Raw genomic sequence first — 25,525 nt, 5'->3', positions numbered from 1 at the left:
TATTGTTGAATCTGTATCTGGATTCTATCTTCCACTAATCTGCTTACCTCTTCTTGTGCCAATATTATACTGATTTCATTATAGTGATTTTACAGTATGATCTGACAGCTGGTAAGGCAAGTTTCCCCTCTCTTTTTTATTTCCCCAAAAAGATCTTGTCATTCCCCCAGCCATATATACTTAACATTATATTATATAAATTAAAAAACAAGCATACATCAGTTAAAGTTAAATCAATTAAGATAATTCCTGGAAGTACATTAAATTTGGAGGAGAACTAACTTTTTTTATAATATTAATTCATACTACACCAAAATAAAGATGTTTCTCTTTTGTTCGATCTTGTTTGTCCTTTAATAAAATTATAAAGTTTTATTTTTTTTAATTTGGAACTGTGCCTTCTTGTTAAATTTATTACTAAATATTCTATATAGTTTTAGGTACTTTTGAGAATGGATTTTTTTTTTCCTATTTCCCTTTCCAAGTATTTACTACTGAGTATATTTTTAAATTTTTATCTAACCATCTTATTGTATCATCTTATTAATGTTACAAGTCTTTTGGTCAAATCATTACAAGAAGAATGTTTTAACTAGTTTCTTACTTCTAAATGCTATAAGTTCCAAAAACACTGATTGTAAATTTTTATAGAATCCGATCCATATTTATATCCTGATTTTGACTTAAATTGTTATAGTATTTCACCTTTTGGGAAAATAACTGCTCTTTGTCCTTCGATAATAGGATATTTTACATTTAAGTAGTTTACTTATATTCCTGTTTAACACAGAGATTTTAATAAGAATAGCTAGCTGAGGGGCGCCTGGGTGGCTCAGTTGTTAAGCATCTGCCTTTGGCTCAGGGCGTGATCCCGGAGTCCTGGGATCAAGCCCCACATCAGGCTCCCCCACTGGGAGCCTGCTTCTTCCTCTCCTACTCCCCCTGCTTGTGTTCCCTCTCTCCCTGGCGGTCTCTCTCTCTGTCAAATAAATAAATAAAATCTTAAAAAAAAAAAAAGAATAGCTAGCTGATTACAGTCATGCTTATCAATCTGTCATTGATTGGCTGTCTGACCTGGAGGCATCTCTGTATTCTTAGGTATTCTTAGGTATTATTCTTTTAATTAGGCCACAGGTATTATTCTTTTAACTAAATGATATGTGAATTAGATATGCTAGTATTTCCTTTTGAATTTTGCATTTATATTCTTCAGTGAGGTTAGACTTTTTCTCTTTTTTCTTTTATACTACTTCCAGAGGATTAAGAAATAAAACTATGTTAAATTCAATATAAAATGAACTGAAAAAGCTTTACATATTTACCATGATCAAGAGTAGCATAAAAGGTAATGCTCTTTTCTAATTTTTAAGAGCTAAGTAACAACTGCAAATCTAGTCATGGTGCATTGTTCTATGTACTCTAGTTACCTTTCTTATTTTTTTTCTGGTAATCGTCAATTAAAGTTTTATAATTATTCAGTCAATTTTAATAATTTATATTTCCTAGGACATTATTCATTTCATTGAGGTTTCACATGTTACCACAGAATTATGGCTGTATTAGCTTATGATTAACTTATCTTGTGTCTATGGTTGGTGTCCCCTTCAATCTTAATCATATGTTTTTGATCATTTTTTTCCCCTAATAATCAGGCTGTAAAGGAATTTTGCTTTTTTCAAAGAATGATCGCTTGGAATTTCTTTATTCTTTCTTCTTTTCAGTTTCTTTGATTCTGGTTTTTATCCATATTAATTCCTTCTTCTTGCCTTATTTTGATTTATTCTATTGTTCCATAACTAATTTATCATACTTGGTAAAGAATTATCTTACCGATGAACTAAAAAAGTTTCAATAAGATTTGAGTCAAGGTAGTATAAAACTTAATAAAATGAGGTTATTAGGTTTGAAAAAGAACAAAGCCAAAGGAATCATAATCTCAGATTTCAAGATATGCTACAAAGCTACAGTAAAAAAAAAACACAAAAAAACAGTATGGTATTGGCACAAAAATAGACACAAATAGCTCACTGGAACACAACAGAGACCCCAGAAATAAACCCATAATTATCTGGTCAATTATCTATCACAAAGGAGGTAAGAAATACAGCATGAGGGAAAGACAGTCTTTTCAATAAATGGTATTAGGAAAACTGGACAGCTGTGAGCCAAAAACAAAACTGGACCACTACCCACAAAAATAAACCAAAGTGGATTAAAGACCTAAATGTGAGACCTACAACCATAAAACTCCTAAAAGAAAACGAAGTCAGGGATCTCTTATACATTCACCTTAGCAACATATTTAGTATGGATATGTCTCCTCAGGCAGGGGAAACAAAAGCAAAAGTAAACTACTGGGACAACATCAAAGAGAGAGGAACTAAAAGCTTTTGCCAGCAAAGGAATTCATCAATAGAACAGAAAGGCAACCTCCTGAATGAGAGAAGACAGTTGCAAATGATATATCCAATAAGGGGTTAATATCCAAAAAATATAAATAACTTATAAAACTCAACACCAAAAAAAACAAACAATCCAATTTTAAAATGGGCAGAGGACCTGAAAAGGTATTTTTCTACACAAGACATATAGAGGGCTAACAGACACATGAAAAAATGTTCAACATCACTAACCACCACAGAAATGAAAATCAAAACCACCATGAGGTATCACCTCACACAAGTCAGAATGGCTAGTATCAAAATGACAAAAAAAATAATAAGTGTTGGGGAGGATGTAGAGAAAAAGGAATGCTCCTGTACTATTGGTGGGAATGTAAATTGGTGCAACAACTGGGAAAACAGTATGGAGTTCCTCAAAATATTAAAAATGGAAATACCATGCAACCTAGTAATTCCACTGCTGAGTATTTACTCAGAGAAAACGAAAACTTATTTCAAAAGATATATGCACCTCTATGTTTATTGCATTATTATTTACAATAGCATAGACATGGAAGCAACCTAGTGCCCACTGATAGATGAATTAAGATATACATACAATACAATGTTACTCAGCCATAAAATAGAATGAAATCTTGCCATTTGTGACAATATGGATGAAACTAGAGGGTATTAATGCCAAGTGAAATAAGTGAGACAGATAAAGACAAATACCACACGATTTCATTTATATGAAGAATCTAAGAAGTAAAAAAAAAATGAACAAACAAAGAACAGACTCTTAAAAACAAAAAACAAACTAGTGGTTGCCAGAGGAAAGGTGGGCAGGAGGATAGGAGAAGTACGTGAAGGGGACTAAGAGGTACAAATGTTCAGTTATAAAATAAATAAGTGATAGAGATGAAAAGTACAGCATAGGGAATAGAGTCAATAATATTTTATAATGCTGTATTGTGACAGATGTTGACTATACTTACCATGGTAAGCACTGAGTAATGTGTAGAAATGTTGTGTACACCTGAAACTATTGTAACATAGTATGTCACCTATACTTCAATAAAAAATTTATGATTATTAGGTGATGGGGAGAATACATGTCCCAGCATTATCCCTATTTAGTCATATATGCCTTTTAGCAAATCATTTAACCTAAGCTAACAGTTTCTACAACTATAAACTGGAAAGAGAATACAGTCTCAAGATTCCTGTTAGATAACAAATTACACCTGATAAAATTGATAAAATTTTAAGTTCCTTCTGGGAAAAGGAGGCTATTTGAAGGAATAAAAGACCTTGGAAAAACTGAACTGGAATTCACTGCAATTAGAAATAATAATATCCAGGAAAATCTAGTTTTTCTATGACAGTGAAATATAATGGGAGACCTATACTCATTCTATGAACACTCAGGTCATAATCAGGTGAACTCCTAAGATGTTTCACAAACATCTAGTACAAGAGCTAGTAGTACAAGAGCTTCTTAAAGAAGATGCATATAAGTTACATTGCAGAATGACAGAGACAGTTTTATATATATATATATATGATATATATATATATATTATATATATATATATCATATCATTAAACCTTATTCTCATATTTTTCTTAGAAGAAAATAACCTGGGGCCAAATGGATTTCATGCACTCCCACTGAACCCTCTGATGTTGCAAACAAAAATATAGGTGTGTTTATTTAATTTTTATTGGGAGAATTAATCACACTGATAGATTTGCAAAGAGTTTGGGACCTGAGAGGTTGAAAAAGGCTATTCTAGATTAATAATTCAACTTCCTATCCTTAGTCTGTGATTAAACTTTTCCATGGTGATACTTTTGCTACTTCACCAAACAGACCTTTTCATTATTGGACAGTTACAACTAGCAAAAAACTCTGGCTTACATCAAGTCAAAATCGGCCTCTAAAATTCTCATCTATTTTCTTGATTTCAGTCTCTGAAGCATGAGAGAACAATTCCTTATTCCTGAAAATAGCCCTTTACAAATTTGTAGGTAGTCAACTTAGCTCCAAGACATTTTCCTTTTTCAGACTGAAAACTTTTAAACAACATAGCGTAATTCACTAATCTAAAATTTTCTCTAAAGGAAGATGATTTAACAACTCAGGAAGACAATATTTTATATTTTTAAAAAGCTCCACAGTGAAAGCTCACCTAATTCTTGACAGAGGGATAGATTGCTCTAAATTTACTTGTGAATTTCAAAAAGAATTCAGAGAAAACAACTGCATTACATTGATGTATGTGACCTAATGAATTCTGCAGAATTCTCACATACTTACTTACTTCAGTAAATTCTTGGAAACTGTAACTCATAAATTCTTTAAAAATTATTTTTTAAACTATTGTCAAAATATTACTCATGGATGGATTTCAACCCATCTTGAAATTTTAGCCATAAGTCATTTTTGTATTTATTTTTATGAATTCAGAAAGGATAAAGGCAGTAATATCATTTTAAGAGGTACTAAAAACAATATTTACGTTAATTCTTTCATGAGAAAAAGGGAGAAAATATGTAGCAGAGTGAAGTATAACAACAGAGAAGGGAGAACAAATTCCAAAATGGTAAACCAAGCTCTATAAAACTCAGCACCAAAATTCAATAATTATACAAGAGAATTACTTACGGATACAATTCTGAAAGCTGTTCAGCTATTGCATAAGCTGTTGGGTCTCTGTCTAAGGCATACAGAGTAATATCTGACTCCTTCTGTAGAATGGCTCTTGTGTGTCCTCCTGAACCAAATGTCATATCTAGAAAAATCTAGCCAACACAGAAAAAGAAAATTACTACCTAGCATGAACAAAATATTCTTGCTAGCTACCCTAATTTCTAGAAGCACATATTGATTTTCAGAGCTGATAGCAATTGGAAAAACAATTAAAACTATTTGCCTAGAGTTCAATTTGTTCTATATGAGACCTGGATCAATTACGAGTGACCAGTCTGAAAGAAACGGTTGGAGTATCAGTAAAATGACAATCTCTGGCACAGGCTGGCCAATTCAAGACAAATTTACATTTTCCTCCAAAGGTCAAACTGGCCACAGTGCTATGCTGCTAGCTTTTTAATGCTCTCCAGCACCTGGCTGATGATAATATTTCCAACAATTTCTCATTATTTGGAGACAGCTTAAAATTAGTATGGCTCACTTTATCTCAATTTCTCTAAATGCTTTATATTACACATGAAGATATTCAAGAACACAAAGAAAGAGAGAGACAGAAAGAGATAGAGGGAAAAAGAATGAATATACCGAACAATAAACAGTCACAGGACAAATCCTTAAAAATCTGAACTGGAAAAGGCTCAAGGCTTAAGTCAAAACAACTAGGGTAAATTCTAGAGTTGTCACAAAGTAGCTATATATCTTTGGGAAAGACACTTAAAATTCCAGTGTTTTTAGATTTCCCCAGGCTTTGAAAAGAAAAAGAAAGTCAGAAGAAAAGAAGATACCATCGATACCTACCTAGTTGGTAAGGTGACATATAATTGCTCATCTAAACCAAGATACTTTTGAGAGTATAAGATCTGCCAGTAATAATTTTGCCAGGACAACAGGTTATGATGTACAGGGGTGGCTATCTTTCATGTTTAGATCATTCTAGAGAAACAGTAAAGCTAATTGGATTTGAATCTACTTCTTGGTCTTTTATTGGGCCACACTATAAAGAAAATAGGTCTCAGTTGGGCAAGAAACCAGACCTGGACCATTAGAAACATATTTGTGAATAAGTTAATTGATTGTGGTTGATTTGTAAGTCAAGACACTCTCAGTGTAGTTTAATTTGTCCTTTAATAAGCTTCACTGGTGTTATGAAAATAAAAATAATCATTCCAATAATATTGAATACTATGAAAGATAACATATACTATAGATCAAACTATTAAAAACATTTAAACATAAAAATTTTTAAAGTTAATGTGTACACTGCACAAGAAGACAAATTCCTGAAATGGATTTGAACATTTCCCTGCCCTGGAGGCTACAACTTATTTCCAGGAGAGTGGTTAGAAACAAGACGCAAGTATGCTTTGATTTTTTGCTACCAGCTACCATGCTGAGTCCCCTCCTCTGATCAGGTCCTCAAAAAAGTTAGCCTGCTATTTGAAGAATAACATGGACTAAATCTTCTGATCAAAACTGAAAAGAGGAGGGATGTAAATTATAAGACAGATGTAAATGTGGTGAAAACGTGCAAGCGCTGGTTTTAACATGCATGTTAACACAACTAAAGCTTGCACTTCTGTCACTGTTGGCACAGAAGACATGGCTATACACTCTTTTAAACATTATAAATGGTAATATTAAAACAACACTTGATTTCTTCTTGTTTTTTTTTTTTTTTTTAAGTTCCCCAACGTGAGGCTTGAACTTATGGCCCCAAGATCACAACCCGAGCTTAGATCAAGAGTCAGACACTTAAACGACTGAGCCACCCAGGCGCCCTTTCTTATTATTTGTATGGTTGTTAGGAGTACATACTTGTAATCTCAAGGTTGAATAATTTCCTTTCTCAGTCTGTATACTTATTTTATGAATAGGGAAAAATCTCCCACCTTACCATACCTCAGTTTTAAAAGTGCTAGGGGTTTAGCATAATTTAAACAAAGAACTTCTCCAAGGCAAAAGTATAAATTACTTTCTTGTTATGCTCCAATATCAAGTCTTGCTATAATCCTGCACTTAAACTAAGAGTATAGCAAATAAAACAATTTGCATATGATTACCTTATCCCAAGCCAGGAAAGTCCCAATCAATAATTAAAAAGAAAAATCCTCATCATTTAAAATATTCTAGAAAATCTAAGATGATGATTATACTTTACATGATTATTTTTTAATATATCATGATTATGCCCTTGGAGATGTACTGACAATCAAGGAAGTTTCCATAGGGAAAAAAAATTAATTATTACCAGTCAAGTGTAACACAAAGCAAAGTGGGAGACATGAGATTTATAAAACTACAAGTGAACCCCACCATATGTCCTAGGTTAATAGGTTATTGAAGCCATTGACAAGAATTTTGAAAATTCTGATATACATTGCTCATCAATGTAGGCCTTTTGAATCAACCAGAGCTACAACTGAAAAGGGAGCCAATTAGTCTCTCCCTTCTCCTGGGTCACTTACTTGATATAAGACCACATTTTTTAATTTGTATTAGTTGATGATAAAATAAGACTGGACAAATGCACAAGAACAAATAAATCTGAGTGTTACAAAGCAGTGCTTCTATATAGTCTCATCTGCATGGATGTGTGTGTGTATTCATACGTACGTTATGTTACAAACATACGTGGAACTCTTTTTTTAAAAGTATCTGATATAATTTATCTAAAACGTGAAACCCATATTCGATACCAAGAGTTTATTCTGACAATGTCACTTCTCACCTGTATAATCCTGACCAAATAATTTTAACCCTCTGAGCCTCAACTGCTTTATCTAAGAAAAGGGGAAAAAATGTACCACTGTTTACTTCACAGAGATATATAAAAATATCTTATTTCTTCCTTACAACCACAGAGTAGGTGTTATCAGATTTATACATATACAGAAACTAAGAATACACTAAGCTAGTAAGTGGTAAATGCAGGAACTGAATACTGGTATACCTGGCTCTCTTCTGCATTAGATCAACAAAGTCTATATGTGCCCAATACCTTATAGTTTATCGAGCATTAACGTTTTTCCTATATGGTCTAACAAAATTATGGACAAGTGGCATTATTTCCATTTTTGCAAGTACAAAACTCAGGTGCAGAGAGATAAGGTGACTTGATTAAGATCTTATTAATAGCAAGTGAGGAAAGAGAACTCTAAACCATGTGTCACCAACTCTAAATTTTGTGCCTTTTCTGAAAGAAATAAAAAAAGAAGGGAGGAACGAACAAAAGACAAAAATAAGAAAGTGGATGGCATAGAAAGAATCATGGCAGAAATAACTTTATAAAAATCATACAAGAAAACTTTAGGTTTTTTTTTTATAGATCACGCATTCCCACTGGAATTTAGGCTCTCAGAAACCATGTTTTAATCTTTGTGTAGCAGGACAACTCTTGAGATGTGTGTGTTTCTCTCTTTTTTTCTTTCCTTCCTCCCTCCTTCTATTTCAAGCAGGCACCTAGGTATTTAGAGCTTTAGAAAGTATGTTCCTTGAAGACTTTTACATGGCACAAAGAAAAAAGTATCTTTCCTATCCTCTGGAGACAACCACTTTCCTATCAGTTAGTATTAAAGAAAAAAAAAAAAAAAGCCCAGAAACAGTGCTAGTTATCCTGGGTAGGTTAGTGTCTTTAAGGAAAAGAGAGAAAGATTTCACTGAAATTGGGTAAAAGAGAGATGCGAATGATGAACAAATTCCAAGAAGGTGCAGGACTAATGAAATGACTGACAGAAGGTAAGATCTCAAAGCAGCTATCTATATGAGGAACTGAAGGAGGATGGACCCTCAACACAGGGTTTCCAGTGCTACCAGAGATTTCCATACCCCTCTTTGGCATAGAAGAAGCAGAACGTTTAGTCCTAGAGGGCCTTTTTTTTTTTTTTTTTTTTTTAACAACAAAAGGCATCTCAGGGTGAACTAAGGGTGGTATAAGAAGAGTAATAAGATGCAGGGCCTCTGCATAGCTCATGTGGGATAAGGGGAATGACTATGATTGATGGCTTCTCAGCACAGGGAGATTGGGGCTCAGAATCAAAATAAAAGTGAATTAAAGAAAACACCACCACTTGAGGGAACATTCATAACTACAATTCTCCAACTTTGCCTCCACTTTAACAGCATCAGTGCACAGTAGATGCTTAGTAAATATTTAGTGATGTGGTATGAAAAAAGAGATCAGATTCCCAAGGTAACTATGATAGAGATAACAATACACATTTGTGCATATGAATTTAGAAATACTCCTTAAGATACAAGACTCGTTACCATAAGACCACATAAAATAGTCACAGGATATCCAACTTTTAGGAGTCATTTAACATCAATATATTCCTAATATTACAAGTTGCTTCATTAATGCAGAGAACTTTTTCAGAACATTAATAATGATCTGATATTTATGTAACTTTAATGCACCATGTTCTTATTTGTTGATCAGAATCCTTTGCTTTTGAAATAAGAAAATGAACGTTTCTTATTTTAGGTTGCTCTTTTAATCAAATACAACTAAATGACATTTTATCCCCATGGTCTTCTAAATATAGAAATGATTAGATTCTACCTTGCACCATGAGTCACACTTGAATAGTTGAGCTATAGCTATGAATCTGATAATGAACAGGGTACAGATGCAGAATTTCAGAGCTTAGAGGGACATAACACACTATTTATTCCACCTCCTCATTTTACCTATGAGGAGACCAAGGCCCAAAAAGGTAGCTAGTTGAGGGCAGAGCTAATACTAAAACATGAATCTTTTATGCTCTTTCCACTTCATCTCATAATATTCCTCCACTGAAATGATATAATTACACTGAAATAAACAATCATTCTTTGAAAAAGTTTTTTTTCTTAATGAAGATAGACATATATGTGGGAACTTTGTACCTTAAGCCTCCAACAAAGCTGGAAACAATCATTGTTCTACCATTCTAAATTGTTTTAGGACTTCATGATGATAACTCTGTTGGATTCAATTCCAAAGACAATTATGTTGTGTATGTGGCCTCAGGTAAATATACACCCATTATGTATAATAGCAACTGGTGACGACTGACTTCTTGACAGGTTACAGTTTTCAAACTGATCTTGAAATTAAAAACAAAGAATTAAAATACTTAAAATCATAGACCCACGGGTAGTTAGAGCTAGAAGAACCCACTGAAATAATCCAATTTAATTCCATTAATATATAACGCTCTGTCTTTCTGAAGTATACTTAGCACTACTCTTTTACCTCTCAGATATGATATCCTTTAAAACCCAGCTAAGGCTGCTCTCCGAAGGGGGAACTGACAGAAATCAAGGGATTTACCCAAGATCATCCTGCACAGACTAGATAGTTAAATGATTTATTTTTCCCAATCCGACAGTTCTAAACATCGAAATGTTCACACTGGAACAACACTGTTAAAATTGGACATGAAAACATTTTTAGCCATGAACAGCACGAGGGCAGATCTTTCAATTTCAATTTTCCTAATGTTGATTAGTCATTTCCAATCTGTGCAAGATTTTTAATAGTAAGTTCTCATCTGAATTTGGAAACAATATGGCCTGATTTCACTGAAAAATTTCTTCCTATGAATATTTCCTTTTCTGGCAATTACTAATTTTGAATATTTAGAATTGAAGTGTTTTTGAAAGAATTGTGGAAAACTTCACCTATTTGCAACAGGTTTCATTTTGAAATACTGAAATGCCTCAGGCATATGTTTGACCTTCAGGATTCTTTTTCAGGATGTAAATTAAAATATATGGCATTAATTAATAATCTGTATATTTACTGAACATTCAGTACAGATAAGGTCATAAGATGTAATACCTATTGAGATTTTAGTTATGGGTCTTCCAGTTTGATGAGGGAATTAGACATGCATACAACTAATTACTAATAAAAAGAAATAAGCAATATAAGAAAAGCATATATAACATTTTACAAGAAGTGAAAAACCTATGTATTTCAAACAGTAGTGAGACGGACAAAATTGGAGTAGGTTACAAATCAGCTGGGCCGTCAAGGCTGGGCAGAAGTCAGAGAGCACCCTTTCTTCTCACGCTTCCATATTCTCCAAATTTAATTAGCTATCAAGTCCTGTTGATTTTATATAAATATGCCTTAAATTTCTCTACTCCCATTTTAAATTCAGGCCCCCTTATTTCTTCGCTTTACTATTTCAACAGGTTCACACTCATACCCATACTTCAATCTGACTTCTAATTCTTCTTGCTACACTGGTAACAGGATATTCTTTCTGAAATAAAATTGTAGCATGTGACATTCCTGCCCCCAGAAGCTCCCCAAGCTACATGACAGAGTCTAAATTTCTGGGCATAATGAATAATATTCTTCAGATTCAGACCTCTGCATTTCTGTCTAACATTATCTCCCACTCCTCACACATGAATTTTACAACATATTCTGTAGCCAGTTATAAAATATAATAAAAGCACATACAATTATCAAACATGCTAAACTGTCTCATGTCTTTACCTTTTTGCCTTGTTCCATCTCTCTCAAATTGTATTCTTAAACAATTATGAGAATTCCGATATGTGCACAACTCTTATTTTTAGAGTTAGAAATATGAGAGTAGGGGCGCCTGGGTGGCACAGCGATTAAGCGTCTGCCTTCAGCTCAGGGCGTGATCCCGGTGTTGTGGGATCGAGCCCCACATCAGGCTCTTCCGCTATGAGCCTGCTTCTTCCTCTCCCACTCCCCCTGCTTGTGTTCCCTCTCGCTGGCTGTCTCTATCTCTGTCAAAAAAAAAAAAAAAAAAAATCTTAAAAAAAAAAAAAAAGAAATATGAGAGTAGGCCAAAATAGATATGGCCCTTGCTCTCACATAGTTTTCAGTTGGAGGCCTTAGTACCTTTAATATATTGTTCTTTCTTTCTAGAATACTCTGGAAGATGCCCTAAACATTTGTGTCCTGGATGCCAAACAATGCATGACACAGACTATAATCAATAAATACCTACTAAATAATTAATAAAAACAAAGAGAATTAAATCTTGGCAAAAACATAAGATGTAGGAAAGGATATGTCATGTAGAGGGAGAGCAAGTTTGACTGGAATGCAGGATGTATTACAAGAAGAGAGTAGAAAAGAGAAAATGCGAGAAAACAGAAACAAGAAGAAATTAAAAACTTTCACGTATGTGCAAGATGCTATTATTTGTTGTGATATGTTCCCTGTGTCCATCCTAGAAGTAGCCCTATGCAACAAACTTGGAAATAATGCTGGAAGGTACTGTAAAGTCAACTTGTAGCAGTCCTGAAAAGCCAAGGTAAGTACTTTGCATCATATCTGCTAGATAATGAACAGCTTTGAAGACTTCTTAAGCACAAAAAATAATGTAACTGCCAAGAGATTTAGAAGGATGGTAGGTTGTGAGAAGATAGTGGTGACTTGGTATAGAGCAAGCACCTAGGTAAGAGGACACAAAGCCTGAACTGCCAGTAGGGATGGAGAGTAATAATGATAATAAGAATGTATAATACACTTATTGAATGCTTATTTTACACCCAAAATGGTGCGAAACATTTGCTCTGCATCATTCATTCATTTTATACAAAGGCAGAAACACACACACCCTCACCCACATTCAGCTGAGTGAATGCGATTCGCAAAACCACACTTTGAGTAAGTTACTATTATTATTACTATTTTACAGAAGAGAAACAGGAGATTTAAGAGAGGGTTAGGTGAATTATCTGAGATGTATCTGAGATGCAGCTAATGAATGCTGGAGACAGATTTCAAAAACAATTCTGCTTCCTGAACCTGTAATCCTAACTACTTTGCTTTGTCTGTAGAGGTAGAATAGACTAATTAGATGCAGTGAGTGGAGAAGTGAGAAATAAGAAACAACTACAAAGCATGCTATCTGGTAACTAGGAGTATAGGACACAACATTTATTATGCAATTATTATGTGCCAGCACGCATTATGCCACACACTTTAAAAACCAGGCCTAATTTAATTCTTATAACGGATTGTATGGTACATAAAATAATTCCATTTCACAGATGAGTATATCAGAGCCATTTACTTAGGAAAACATAATTGGCAGTACACTTAGAGACATAGGCAGAAATAGGCATTTCCTTCTCCTCCCTACCACCCTGATACTCTGCCTCCACCACCTCCAATTAGTGTTAGAAAGGCCGAGGAACAACTTCTTACTCTAAAAGAGAGAAAATCAGAAGTATGAGAAGATATAGGCAGCTTGGTAGGAGAACAAAGGTGTAAGAATTCCATGTGGGAATAGAGTAACTCTTTGTAGTAAACTTGAAACAGTGAAGTGAGGGGCCTGCTGAGCAGAGATTTGGAAGAGAATAATAATAATAAAAAGCTGGAAACCCAGAAATGTAATGGGGCCAGTTAAAACAGCATTTATCCATAGTGGGAGGAAGAAGTTTCATTTCCTAAAATATTTAAAGAACATTAAGTTCTAATTATATTTTTGAAGTTCATCCTAGTCAAAAACATTGATACTTTTTTTAAAAAAGTAAGATTAATTACTTTCATTATATATCCAAATTACACTATGCAGTCTTTGGGAATATTGCACCCCAAATACAGTATACCTGGCACACATTTACCAAATGCAACAGAAGGGAGTACCTTGACGTAATTAGTGAAGGAAATGTTAAGGAAATGTTAAGAAAAATGAGCTAGTTATTTGGACATGATATGATACATATGATATAATGGATATTCTGACTTTAAAAAATCACTAGAAGAAGTTATCTGCTTTACAGTGACACTGGAATGTTTATAATTGCTAAGGCAAGCTATTGTTCTACTATTGTGTACTGAATCATGCACGACTATCACTGACTTCTCTCAGGCTCTACTTATGTATCTGTCTAATCTATTGACAGGTAGACATTTGTCAAACTGATGCATCTATAGACCTGAAATAAATTAGAACACAAAACTCTGAACATAGAAAGCTACCAACCTTATAGTCACTAACATTCTGAACAAACATTTTTCCTACCAAACCCGTTGATTTATTATTGTCTTGTCAAGCTTTGTTGAGTATCTGTCTGCTACACGCTTATTTTGTTTTATTTGTAACTATTACATGGGCTTTTGTAAAGGAAAAAAAAAGTCTCAAAAGAACATAAAAGTTATACCACAAACAAAACAATCAATGCATTGCAATAAATTTATCTCTTTTCCCATGTTATCAAGAGTACTGGTGTTACTATGACTCATTCTGCCTAAATTTTGCAAACATTTCATCTTGTAGCTTAAATTCCATCCTATTCACAACAGAAGACTTTACTTGTAACAAAACTTATTTTTTTTCTCTTCTTTGTAAGTATGTTCACTTAAATTAAATAATTAGAGTTTCATCTTTCTTGGTGTTAAATAGGTTTGCTCTTATCTGTAACACGGATGAATTTCAATCATAAGTCCTAACCACGTAAAATGGACTGACACTTGATCTGCTTGCAGATACAACGCTTGAATTAACACAAATAGCCAAAAATAACATGACAAGGGTGGTCTCAATAAGCTTAATTTCACAGGCATTTCTGGCCCAGACAGTGCCAATCTGTCAGCATCTTTTTTAATAAGAAAAAAAGTTTTTATCTACACCATCAAGAAATTCATATAACATATTCTGGACACACTTTCTCTGAGAATGCCAGACAGGTATTTTCTTCTAAGAATTATTAAAAATATAGATTGTTTATAGTATTTGGAAAAATCATGTGAAAATAATAGGATATTGAGCTCTCAAATCAGTGTGTTCAGCAAATGCTCTTTTCAAACCTTTTTTTTTTTTTCTTTTGGTCAGGGGGACACAAGTCATTTTACTGATGGCAGTTTCAACATGGTTTCAATGCTAAATTCTTATCAGCATTAAAATAAAACCAATGATAGTAAGATTTTCTACTATTTGGCCTCTAAATAACATTACCTTTATACCAATCAAAGCAGACCAATATACATATATATATAAGTACTGGCATCCAATTCACTGTGTGCACGTGTGTGTATATATATATAGATATAAATGAGGCAGCAGGGTGTAAAAGAAGGAGACTGAAGATCAGAATATCTAGTTTCTGGCCCACAGTCTATGTTTTAATTGCCATAAAAGTTGGGCAAGTTACTTAACTTCTCTGAACCTCGATTTCCTCATGTGCAAATGGAGATAAGTACACGTCCTAGCCCACATCACCAGATTATTAGGATATGGAAATAAGATAGAATGCATAAAGGAAATCTGAAAATGGTATAGTGCTATTTAATAATACTATTATTAAATGCACTTAAATAATTATTCACAAAATGCCTAAATTCCATGATAATTTATACTAAATACAAAAGTAATTTGGCGTACAAAAAACTGCTTTATGGCTTCTGAATTTGAAGAAACACTAACAGAACTTTCAGTTGACAGATGGTCTTTAAAAGGAGCCTCTCAATAATGTACTACTGCTTCTAGGGGCGCCGGGGTGGCTCAGTCGGTTAAGCATCTGACTTTGGCTCTGGTCATCATCTCAGGGTCCTGGGATCCAGCTGCATGGGGCTCTGCGCTCAGTGGGGAGTCTCTTTCTTCCCTGTCCCTCTGCCCCTCCCCCAGGCTCTCTCCATCTCTCAAATAAAATCTTTTAAAAATAATGTAAAAAATAATAATGTAACACTTCTAGAGGGAGAAATTTCAAAGAATTTTAAATGGAATAAAAATCAATGATCTATCTGAAATAAGACAATTTCATAATTAGCCTGTCTTTGGTATGTCTTAAAGTTAAGAAAATATCTTCAAATTTTCTTTTAATTCAGCCCCAATCAACAAAACAATACAGTTTACTAGATGATTTAGATGATCTTTAAATCTTTATTTCTTTTTTTAAATTTTTTTTGAGTATAGTTGACACACAATGTTACATTAGTTTCAGGTGTAACACACAATGATTCAACTTTTTATTATTGTCCTCTAAAATTTTATCACACTACTAATCATATTTTAGAGTGTGTAAACAATTCTATCTACAGACAATGAATTGGGCAGTGGTGCAAATCTAACTGCACCAGTATTCTGACATATTACTAGGAATAAAGGGTTCAAAATTTCTAAATTTTAAACTGACCCAGAAAACTTTATATAACTTTTGAAGCGGCCAGTTGACTCAAAGGAAGCAACAGTCATACAAAAATCAAGTAGCTAATTATCTTGACTGTAAAGAAAAATGATGTATGTTTTTTGTATAAATTTTGTATGCAGAATATAGACTTTTGGAGTATAAATTTTGTATGGAAATACAAGGACTAATAAAATATACTCCTGGTTTCCTGATGGACATTCAGTCTACTTGCACAGACCAAACACATATCTACAAAATGATTTTATAATAAGAAAGAAAATTCCAGGCATACTAATAAATACCAGTATATAATTACATAGCAGTACTAACAAAGAGTAAAATATGATGTACAGAAACAAATATTACTCTATGCAGTCATGGTCTGAAAAGTCTCCTTCATCAAAGAAGATGGCCCCAAGTCAAGCCTGGATTAGAATTAGCTAAGTATAACAGAGGGGGGAAAAAGTGTGCCAGGGGACAGAAAAAATCTAGAACAAAAGCAGAAGAATATTATTCTTGAATCATTAATTGATTTAAGTGTATGAAATACAAGGTTTGTTAGAAGCAACAGAATAGACTAAGTTGAATGTTAGATTGTTTAATCTTTCTAAGTCTGCTCTCTTGGTTATTAAATGGAGTCAAAAACACTGCCCTCACAGTATTATAATGAGGATTAAATGAATTTGTGTGTATAAAGTGCTTAGAATACTTCCTGGCACACAGTGAGTGTTCCAAATAACAATCACAACAACAACAATAATGATTATAATAATACCTACTACTTTCACTGTCAAAAAGCATAATAGACAAGAGCCCACTAAGTAACAGGACTTGCACTGGGATAATAACAGATGGAGAGGAAAGGGTCCATATGAGAGAAATGACAGAAGGAATGCCACCATAAAGAAGTACTCATAAGAACCAAAGCTTAGTTTGGATATAAACACTATACTTGGAAGAAATGTTAAAGTTGTCACAAAACTTTCAAAACTACTTGCATAAAAGAATGATGATAGTACTTACCAAAAAGATGGTATCATCAGAGGAGATAATCTGTTTTTCAGGGAATTAGATCCTCTCAAAATCTGACCCTCTCAAAATTGGAAGCATGAATTTATAAGCAAAGGCATTTTTCTTTAATACTCATGACTATCTCTACTTTATCAATATTGTTTTATATCTAAATTAATGACAAGAACAGGTTTTATGTATCTACTCAAGATGACTAGCAAAAAATTGGGTATATTATAGTTAGAAGCTTCTATTATTACTACCAATAATGGTAAAGATTTATTAGATTCTTTCTACATGCCAAGCAGGGGGTTATTTACATAACAACTCTGAGGGAGATGCTACTATTATTTCCATTGCACATAGAGAAGTAACTCAGCTAAGCTTGAATGGTTAATAAACTACAGACCCATTTGAACCTATAAAGGCTATCCTTGGAGTTTATGCTCTTAATAAAACCTCCTATAATTTCTTATAATTTGTTTTTGAGTAGCACAAATATCAGATCACATCACTCTTCTGCTCAAAACTTTCTGATGGCTTCTATTTCACAGAGCCCTTCAAAATGTGCCCAGTACACCTCACCCGACTTGTCTGATTTCATCTTCTACTTCTCTGCTCCTAGATCATTCTATTCCAATTACAAGACCTTTCCTACTGTCCCTCAACTACAACTCCAGTCACAAAGCCTTTGCACTTAAGTGTCCCATCTGGCTACCCCATTGCAGCCCAGATATTCAAGGCTGGAGTAGTTGCTCTGTCTTCTCTTCTAGGTCTTTGCTTAAATATAATATTCTTAGTAAACCTGTCCTCGATAAAACTATTTTAAACTATAACCCTTTTTCTAACCACCAACACTCAAGACTCCCTATACCTCTTTCTTGTTTTACTTCTCCTCCATAGCACTTATCTAATCTAACATAATCTAACTTATAACTTTCTTTTTTATTATGTTTATTATCTGTGTCTCATCTCTAGAAGGCAAGCTCTGAAAGGGTATGTAACTTTTGTATCTCTAATACCGGGAATAGTACCTGTCACATAGAGCTGAATAAATATTTGCTGAATGTATACATGGTTGAATGAATACAAATATATTGGTAATTAAACAAAATTTGTTTTCAAAAGAATAAAGGGGAAAAGGGAATCGGAATTAATATTTATTTAGCATCTAATGTGTGCCAGGAAGTCTCCTGGGTGTTTAGCATACTCATCTAATTCTGTGAGACAGAAAGTTCCCCTTTTTTATAGAACAGGAAACAGACTTTGAGGTTAAGCAGCTATTCCCAAAACAAACTGTAATAAGCAATGAAGCCAAGTTGTAAACAGTGGCCTTTTTGATTCTGAGGATCCACGAGCTTTATCACCCTGTCTCCTCTAAAGTATTTTAGGTACTAGCTGGGATTTACATATCTAATCTAGCAGCAGTCTTTAAAACCATTTGCATGTGTAAACCTCATCATATTCATGTGGAGGGATGCAATTATAGGTAACTTTTCAAATCAACTGTATTGTGAAGATTAGTTTTATGTGTCAACTTGGCTAGGCTATAGCACCCAGTCATTTAATCAAACACTAGTCTAAGTGTTGCTGTAAAAACACTGTGTAGCTGTACTTAGCATCTACAGTTGTCCTTAAGTAAGTGAGATTACCCTCCATAGTATTAGTGGGGCCTCATCCAATCCGTTGAAAGGCATTAAGAGCAAAAACTAAGGTTTCCTGGAGAAAGAGGAAATACTACTCCAACACTACAGCATTAACCCCTGCATGAGATTCCAGCCTATCCTACAGATCTCGGACTTGCCAGCCCCCACAAATGTGTAAGCCGATTCTTTAAAATAAACCTCTTAATACATATGTATCCATCTTATTGATGATGGTTCTGGAGGATCCTGACTTTTATAAATACTGCCTAAATGTCTGAAACAATAAGTAGGACAACACAGAAACTCCATATGTAGACTTCCAGCAAGGCTATGCACATAGCAGGTGACAAATATTTGTTAAGTATAGATGAACAAAGAGATGGCTTCCTTAAAATAGAAAAAAGAAAGGAAGTCTATAAAATCCTTAAAGAAAATATTACCTACCAGGAAAAGCTTTAAATAAACTTTAGATTGATATTAAATGAACACTTTGCTTAATTTTTACAATGTTATCAAAATTCATTAAAGTTATCCAGAATTAGTGTTACTCTTATTTACTTTAAATCTTAGATTCACACTATGGGCTTCTTTCAGGTATTCTTTACTACAGGTATTGGTATAAGGTATAATTCTCAACATAAATAATTCAATAGAGTCCTAATAAAGTGCTGGAAATTACACAGGAGCCCTTAAGAACACTGAACATGGAATTAGCAAAAGGGGTTCATTTAGAAAAGGGTCTCCACTCTAAATGACCTTGGACAAGTCATTTAATAACAGTGAGTCCTAATACTGTTGTGTGGAATAGAGATAATTCATATAAAATGATTTTTACACTGTAGATCGCTACACAAATATTATTTTTGCCATTAAACATTTGATGGTGGCAATAATGGCATGGCATCTAATTCTATCTCAAATATGTTTAGAAATAGTGTCTTTCAACTGAAATTTAAATAAAAACTTGAAAAGGGGGAATAAACTTAAAAAAAACTGTCTTTCAAAACATCACATATCAAAAAACAGAAAAATAGGATAGTCAAAATTATGCTTGAAGGTCTCAGTGTAAGAGATCTACTACCACTCTAAGAGTTCAACTGCAATGGGAATCTCAAAAACGTCGATCATGGTCCCTATTCTTGAAAAGTTCATGAAACCTATGTTGTATACTTCCTGTCCCTCCCTCAATTTTCACACCCCCACATTTCCAAAAAGTATGATTGGAGTATTTGAAGCAATAACCCAGAATGATATAAATATTTTCAAAGCTACGAAGGTACTAAAATGCCAAATATAAGCATTACTGCAGGGACCATTTAGGTTTCTAAACAATAATTGTAACATGCAAATTAAGTCTATTTTTAAGCACTAGGGCTATATTATGTTAGGATACAAGGGAATAACTTCTTAAAACAAAACAAAAACTGTAAATTGCCATAAATCTAATAACAAAAGGAAACTAGTCTTCCCAATATATCTGTTTTTTTCTTTTCAAGTGGTGCTTCTGAGTTACTTCTATTTACTAAACAACCAAAACAGTCCAATATTTTCAATCCATTCTAAATTAAATCATCTTAACTCATGCCTTCTGGATTTAAAGAAGAAACATTAAGCTAGATGAAGAGTCAATTTTTTCAATCATTCCATCAACACTTCACCTAAAATTAAACACCTACCCTCAATTTTCTATATCCAATTCTAGATTTCTGTTGCAGCAAACATGACTACAAAACAAATTCATATAATCACTTAAAGCCAGGAAATCTTTTAGTTATGCCAAGTTGTGGATTGCAGGATGTGTTATCATTTGTTGTCCAACAATATCATTTATGTCTTCATAATGCAAGTAGTAAGCCTATTTATTTGACATAGTTCTAAGAGAAGATACCATAAGACAGAGAAGATATGATCTTCAAATGAATACTCAATCCTGAAAAGACATACAGGTAAGCAAGAAGTGAGTTTAGTTGTCTATGTTTGAAGTAAAACATAATACTCCAAATATCTTCAGATGGTTTGGTTAATCACTATGAAAAAGGCTTTAAATATGTACACACTAAGTATAGCAAAGAGAGATCAGAAGCAGGCTAATAGAAAACAATAAATATTAAAGTGTTAGTCCAGATCAAGAAAATTCTTCTTACTCTTGCTAGAAGGAGAAATTAGGTAGAAACAATCAGCACTTTCTGTTAGTTAAGATATTGTACAATCAGAACACAATGCTAAGCTATTTTCTGACTATTAGTTTTCACATGAAGCTAAAAAATAAATCAACTTTGCCTTTCAGAAGTTTATCTAATTTCAGACACGTAATTGTTGTTATTCTTAAAATATTTCTGTGCCAAAAGAACTCTTCTACAATATACTACTACTTGCTTTTTTAAATTCGCAGTTCATAATTAAACACTAGAATATTACCAACAAAGCCTGAAGTATACCACAGATTTATTTCCATATAATATTTTTACACAAAGATTTTTTAAGTTGTGAAAATGACTATTATTGACCGTTATACTAAAAAATATTTTTTACAAAAAGATATAGCCTTTGAAAGGTAAATTTATGTTATACACAAAGCACAAGTAAAATTTAGATCTTTTTATCTCTTTAATTAAGCCTCTACTCCAAGTTTTATCTAAGTATTCCAGTTTTAATCATTGAATTCTCAAGAATACCTGGAAAAGTACAAAAAAAATTGAATTCTCAAGATTATCTGTTAAAGTACAAAAAAACCCTTTTAACACAAAAGAGGAAAAAAATTTTTGAATTACCCTGAAACCCAAACTAATGACATTATAAGAAAAAGAAAATTTTCACAAGTTTCATCTACTTACATAGAGTAAATGTTTACTTTAAAATTTCAGACAAAATTTTAAGTAAAAGTACTGTCATCAATTTTTAAATTCTACTGGAAAGCGTAAAAACATTACAAAGCTAGTTCAGTTGTACAAATCAATTTATAACTTCAGGGATAACTTTAAAATATAAAATTTATTATGATAATTATATGAAAGAAGCATCATTTGCCTTCTGGGAAATAACACAGAATCTCTCTACTGTCAAGCAAAATTATTATTAATAGGCTCAATGTTATAACTTCATTATACAGTATAATGTAAATAAAATCGTGGATAATTCTCATTAGTGCCACTCTACATCTATAACTTTGGTTAAACAAGTTAAAACTAAAGTACATGAGCTAAGAATAGCAAATATTGCCTTACTCCACCATTACAAATTTTAAGAAAAAGTTCCCTTAATTTTTTAATAAATGTTTTAATTTGTATTGTCACATTATAATTCTACCTAATGTAAATATTAATTCTGCCTTTTCTGTCATGATCACTTACCCAGGTTTTGAAACAAATATGTCAACAGATAATTAGTAAACACTTCATGTGCAAGCGTCATGCTAAGTACTTTATATAAAAATGTGGCTATGTGACTTCAGGAAGTCACTTTGCCTTTCCAGGCCTTAATTACCTAAATGATAAGGCAGGGGGATTAAAAAGGATAATCTCTTCAAGCTCAAATATTCTGTAATTCTTAAATAAACAGGATCTAAACATATCTGACCATAAATTCAGAGAGATCTTCTTCACATTCTTAATTGACTTAAATAGATTTAAAATGACTCTGTTATAACTTAACATCATGTCAAGTGTGCTGGAAATTTAAATCCGAAGAGTTAAGTAAACAAAAGATTGATAAATGCTTGAAGTAATGATTTTTCATACAATTTCTGAAAATAATTGATCTTAATTTTATATATCACTTATGAAAATATAAATCATTTTTGTTATTGCTAGCTATGGGTGGGAGGCCCATGTGAGGAAGGGATTTTATTCATGTTTTGGGATAAATGCAAAAAGAGGCCATCTATTTCTCTTTTCTAAATAAACAGTTATTGTCACACACAAGAGGAGAACTATTAAAGGAAATTTAGATGCCAGAGGTCTCTCTTTATGAGAAGTAATCTTAAAATCATCAGTAACAAACAGTATTAAATCAACTTTTGAATAACTATTGATCAAGAAAAAAATTAGTCAATAAAGTATAATCAACATTTAAGAGCAGATCAATTGCATTAACTCAAAATACAGAGCACTGCAGTAGGCTCTAGCAGGAGCCCTGAAAAGAAAAAATTATAAATCAATAACATTGCAAATACACATGAAATCTGTTTCAAAGAACTTTGTAGTAATAGCTTCATAACTAAGTGCTGTTGCAATAAAAACACAGCTGATTGTGATCAATTGGGAGTCATTTATTTTATTGAAATTTCCATTACAATGTTATTTGGACAAATCATAAAATACTCTTGTATGACATCCTACTGATATTTAATAAAATGTGAAGTTTACTGTACTGGCTAGCTAATCGCCACAGGGAATCATCAAATGGAAATGATTCACACATGGAAGTTTACTCCTGTAATCATTCACCAGTTGTACATTTCAACTGATAAAACTAGTGATGGAGTCAGGTTTTTAAACTGGTCTGTGTCATTTATTACCACTTCCTCCATGCTTAATTGAAACTATACATTGACCCAGATTTGTTTACATTTGTCAAAATAATAAGGAATAGATACAAGGAGTGTATAAACAAAATTCAAAAAGAATTCAAATTAGAGCTTTTAGAAAATTCCTTGCAAGTTATTTCATGGTCTCTTCCTCCATAGATAATATTTGATATTGACTTTATGCATAATCCTATCTTTACCTGTTATGACATTCTGTAGACTTTGTTTCTTTCTTTGGGAAATAAAAAAACGAAGATACACAAGATGGAATGCCATTAAATTAAGCACACAAAAATCTCATTTGGTAGTTCAAATTATTAGTGACTTTGCAACAAGGTTTATATCCCCAAATTTCTAAATGCATGTTAAAGAAAGAAATTAAACTTGGGATTATGAATCAACATTAAATTTAAAATTTCTTGTGGGCCTCTGAGAGAAATAAAACTTCAACAATAAATTTACTGGCATACTACTTCAGTCAGTTTATAATACCATCTATATGCTATACTTTATTACAAGTTTAAGTGTGTTCTAGGAAATAAAAACAATAAGCTATATCCCTAAATTACACACTGAACAAATTATGACAAATGATAATTCATGAATGCAAACATTAAAAATAAGCTAAGATGAATGGGTTACTAAGAAGCAAGTTTATATATTTTTATACTAGGATTTATACAAACAACCACAGTTTCATTTAGGAAATTATTATTTTACACTGAAAGAAGTTAGCAATGATATTTCCCAGTATAAAAAAAAAGTAACAGAAAAGAATTGGTTATCTATATTTATGTCATTAAATTGACTTTGAGTAAATTACAGTAACAACCATGGTTCAAATGGCTGAAAGGCACAGTATTTAGAATGCACCAAACTAGGTGGCTGAATACAAAATCAAGTAAGTCCTAACATCAGCTTTGCTACTGACATTATGTATCATTTTTTGAAAGACATTTCGTATCTTTCTGTTTCTTCTGCACTTCTATTCAACAATTATTTATTGTTATGAAATTACAAACTAGTAAGTTAACATTTAGGCATGAGTCAAGAGTCAATTCTTTTAAACATTTGCTTGATATTATTACATCATTTTTAATTCATAGTAAATTAATTTCAGTAAGTGAATAATATCTGATTTGATATTTTTCATCCCTAAATAAATCCAAACAAAGGACTGAACTTATTTAATAATTTTCATTGTTAAAAATCACAAATTAAAAACCATATATGCCTTGGTTTAAAACTGTGTCAGCATATTAAAATATCTTTCCAATGATACATTTGAATTTATTTTCAAATAACACATGTGATTCATACATTGTTTGGTGAACCAAATGCCAGAAATAGGCTGAGTCAACTATGATATGTTCCAGAATATTTTCCCATTTACAAAGTTAATTGGATAAAATTTTGTGAAATGGTATTCATTATATTTTCAAATACCATAAAAACTACTGTAAGGAAAGGCAATGAATAAAATATTCATCTAATTTGGCACAGGCCAGAGTAGGGGGAAACCTAAAAAGATCAAATGGTAAAGATGAAAAATACCCAAGAAAGCACTGCTTGTATATTTAAATTATAAATTCAAATACAATAACATTAATATTTAAGTTACAGTCTACCATTTTATAAAAGCAAAAATAGATGTTTTCCATATATTTGATTACTTGCCTGTGTGACATAAAACCTCAAACGTTCTTATACATAAAAAATAGAGTAAAGCTATTCCCCAAGTAATCAGTTAATTTATAGTGGCAGTTAAGCACTTTTTTTTAATGTATATATCCTTTATTTAATTTTTCAGTTAAGCACTTTTAAGTAGATATTAATCTAGCTCTGCTGGCAAGCATTTGGACAGGTGTCTACATATATGAAGTGGCGAAACTATCATCTCTAAAGACCTTTGCAGATCAGAATATATACTTTTTTCTTCTCTATTATCTTCCAAATCAGAAAATACTTGCTATTTGTAACACTTCAAACAATAAATAATACTGAAAATGAATTATTTATTACTATTAATTATATTCTACTTCCTCCACCCAGTTATAAAGTTAGGAGTGCTTCTTTTTCATACCTTGTTCTATACATGTGCAAACATAAATATAAATATGCATCTATAAAAGTG

At 32.6% G+C, this 25,525-nt stretch overlaps 1 protein-coding gene across 3 annotated transcripts in view; it reads right to left on the bottom strand.

Annotated features, from left to right (window-relative positions):
• Window positions 1–25,525, bottom strand: part of METTL15 (methyltransferase like 15) — a 178,240-nt gene that overhangs the window by 94,021 nt on the left and 58,694 nt on the right. For all 3 annotated transcript variants that reach the window (XM_008686874.2, XM_008686876.2, XM_040638908.1), the window contains exon 3: window positions 5,053–5,189. In XM_008686874.2, coding sequence (XP_008685096.1) covers window positions 5,053–5,189 — 137 coding nt within the window. The remainder of the gene's footprint in view (window positions 1–5,052; window positions 5,190–25,525) is intronic.

The sequence above is a fragment of the Ursus maritimus genome, unplaced genomic scaffold (genome assembly GCF_017311325.1).
Source record: "Ursus maritimus isolate PB19 unplaced genomic scaffold, ASM1731132v1 scaffold_23, whole genome shotgun sequence".
Lineage (NCBI taxonomy): Eukaryota > Metazoa > Chordata > Mammalia > Carnivora > Ursidae > Ursus > Ursus maritimus.
Note: the sequence above shows the minus strand (reverse complement) of the source record. Positions and strands in the feature narration are given on the sequence as shown.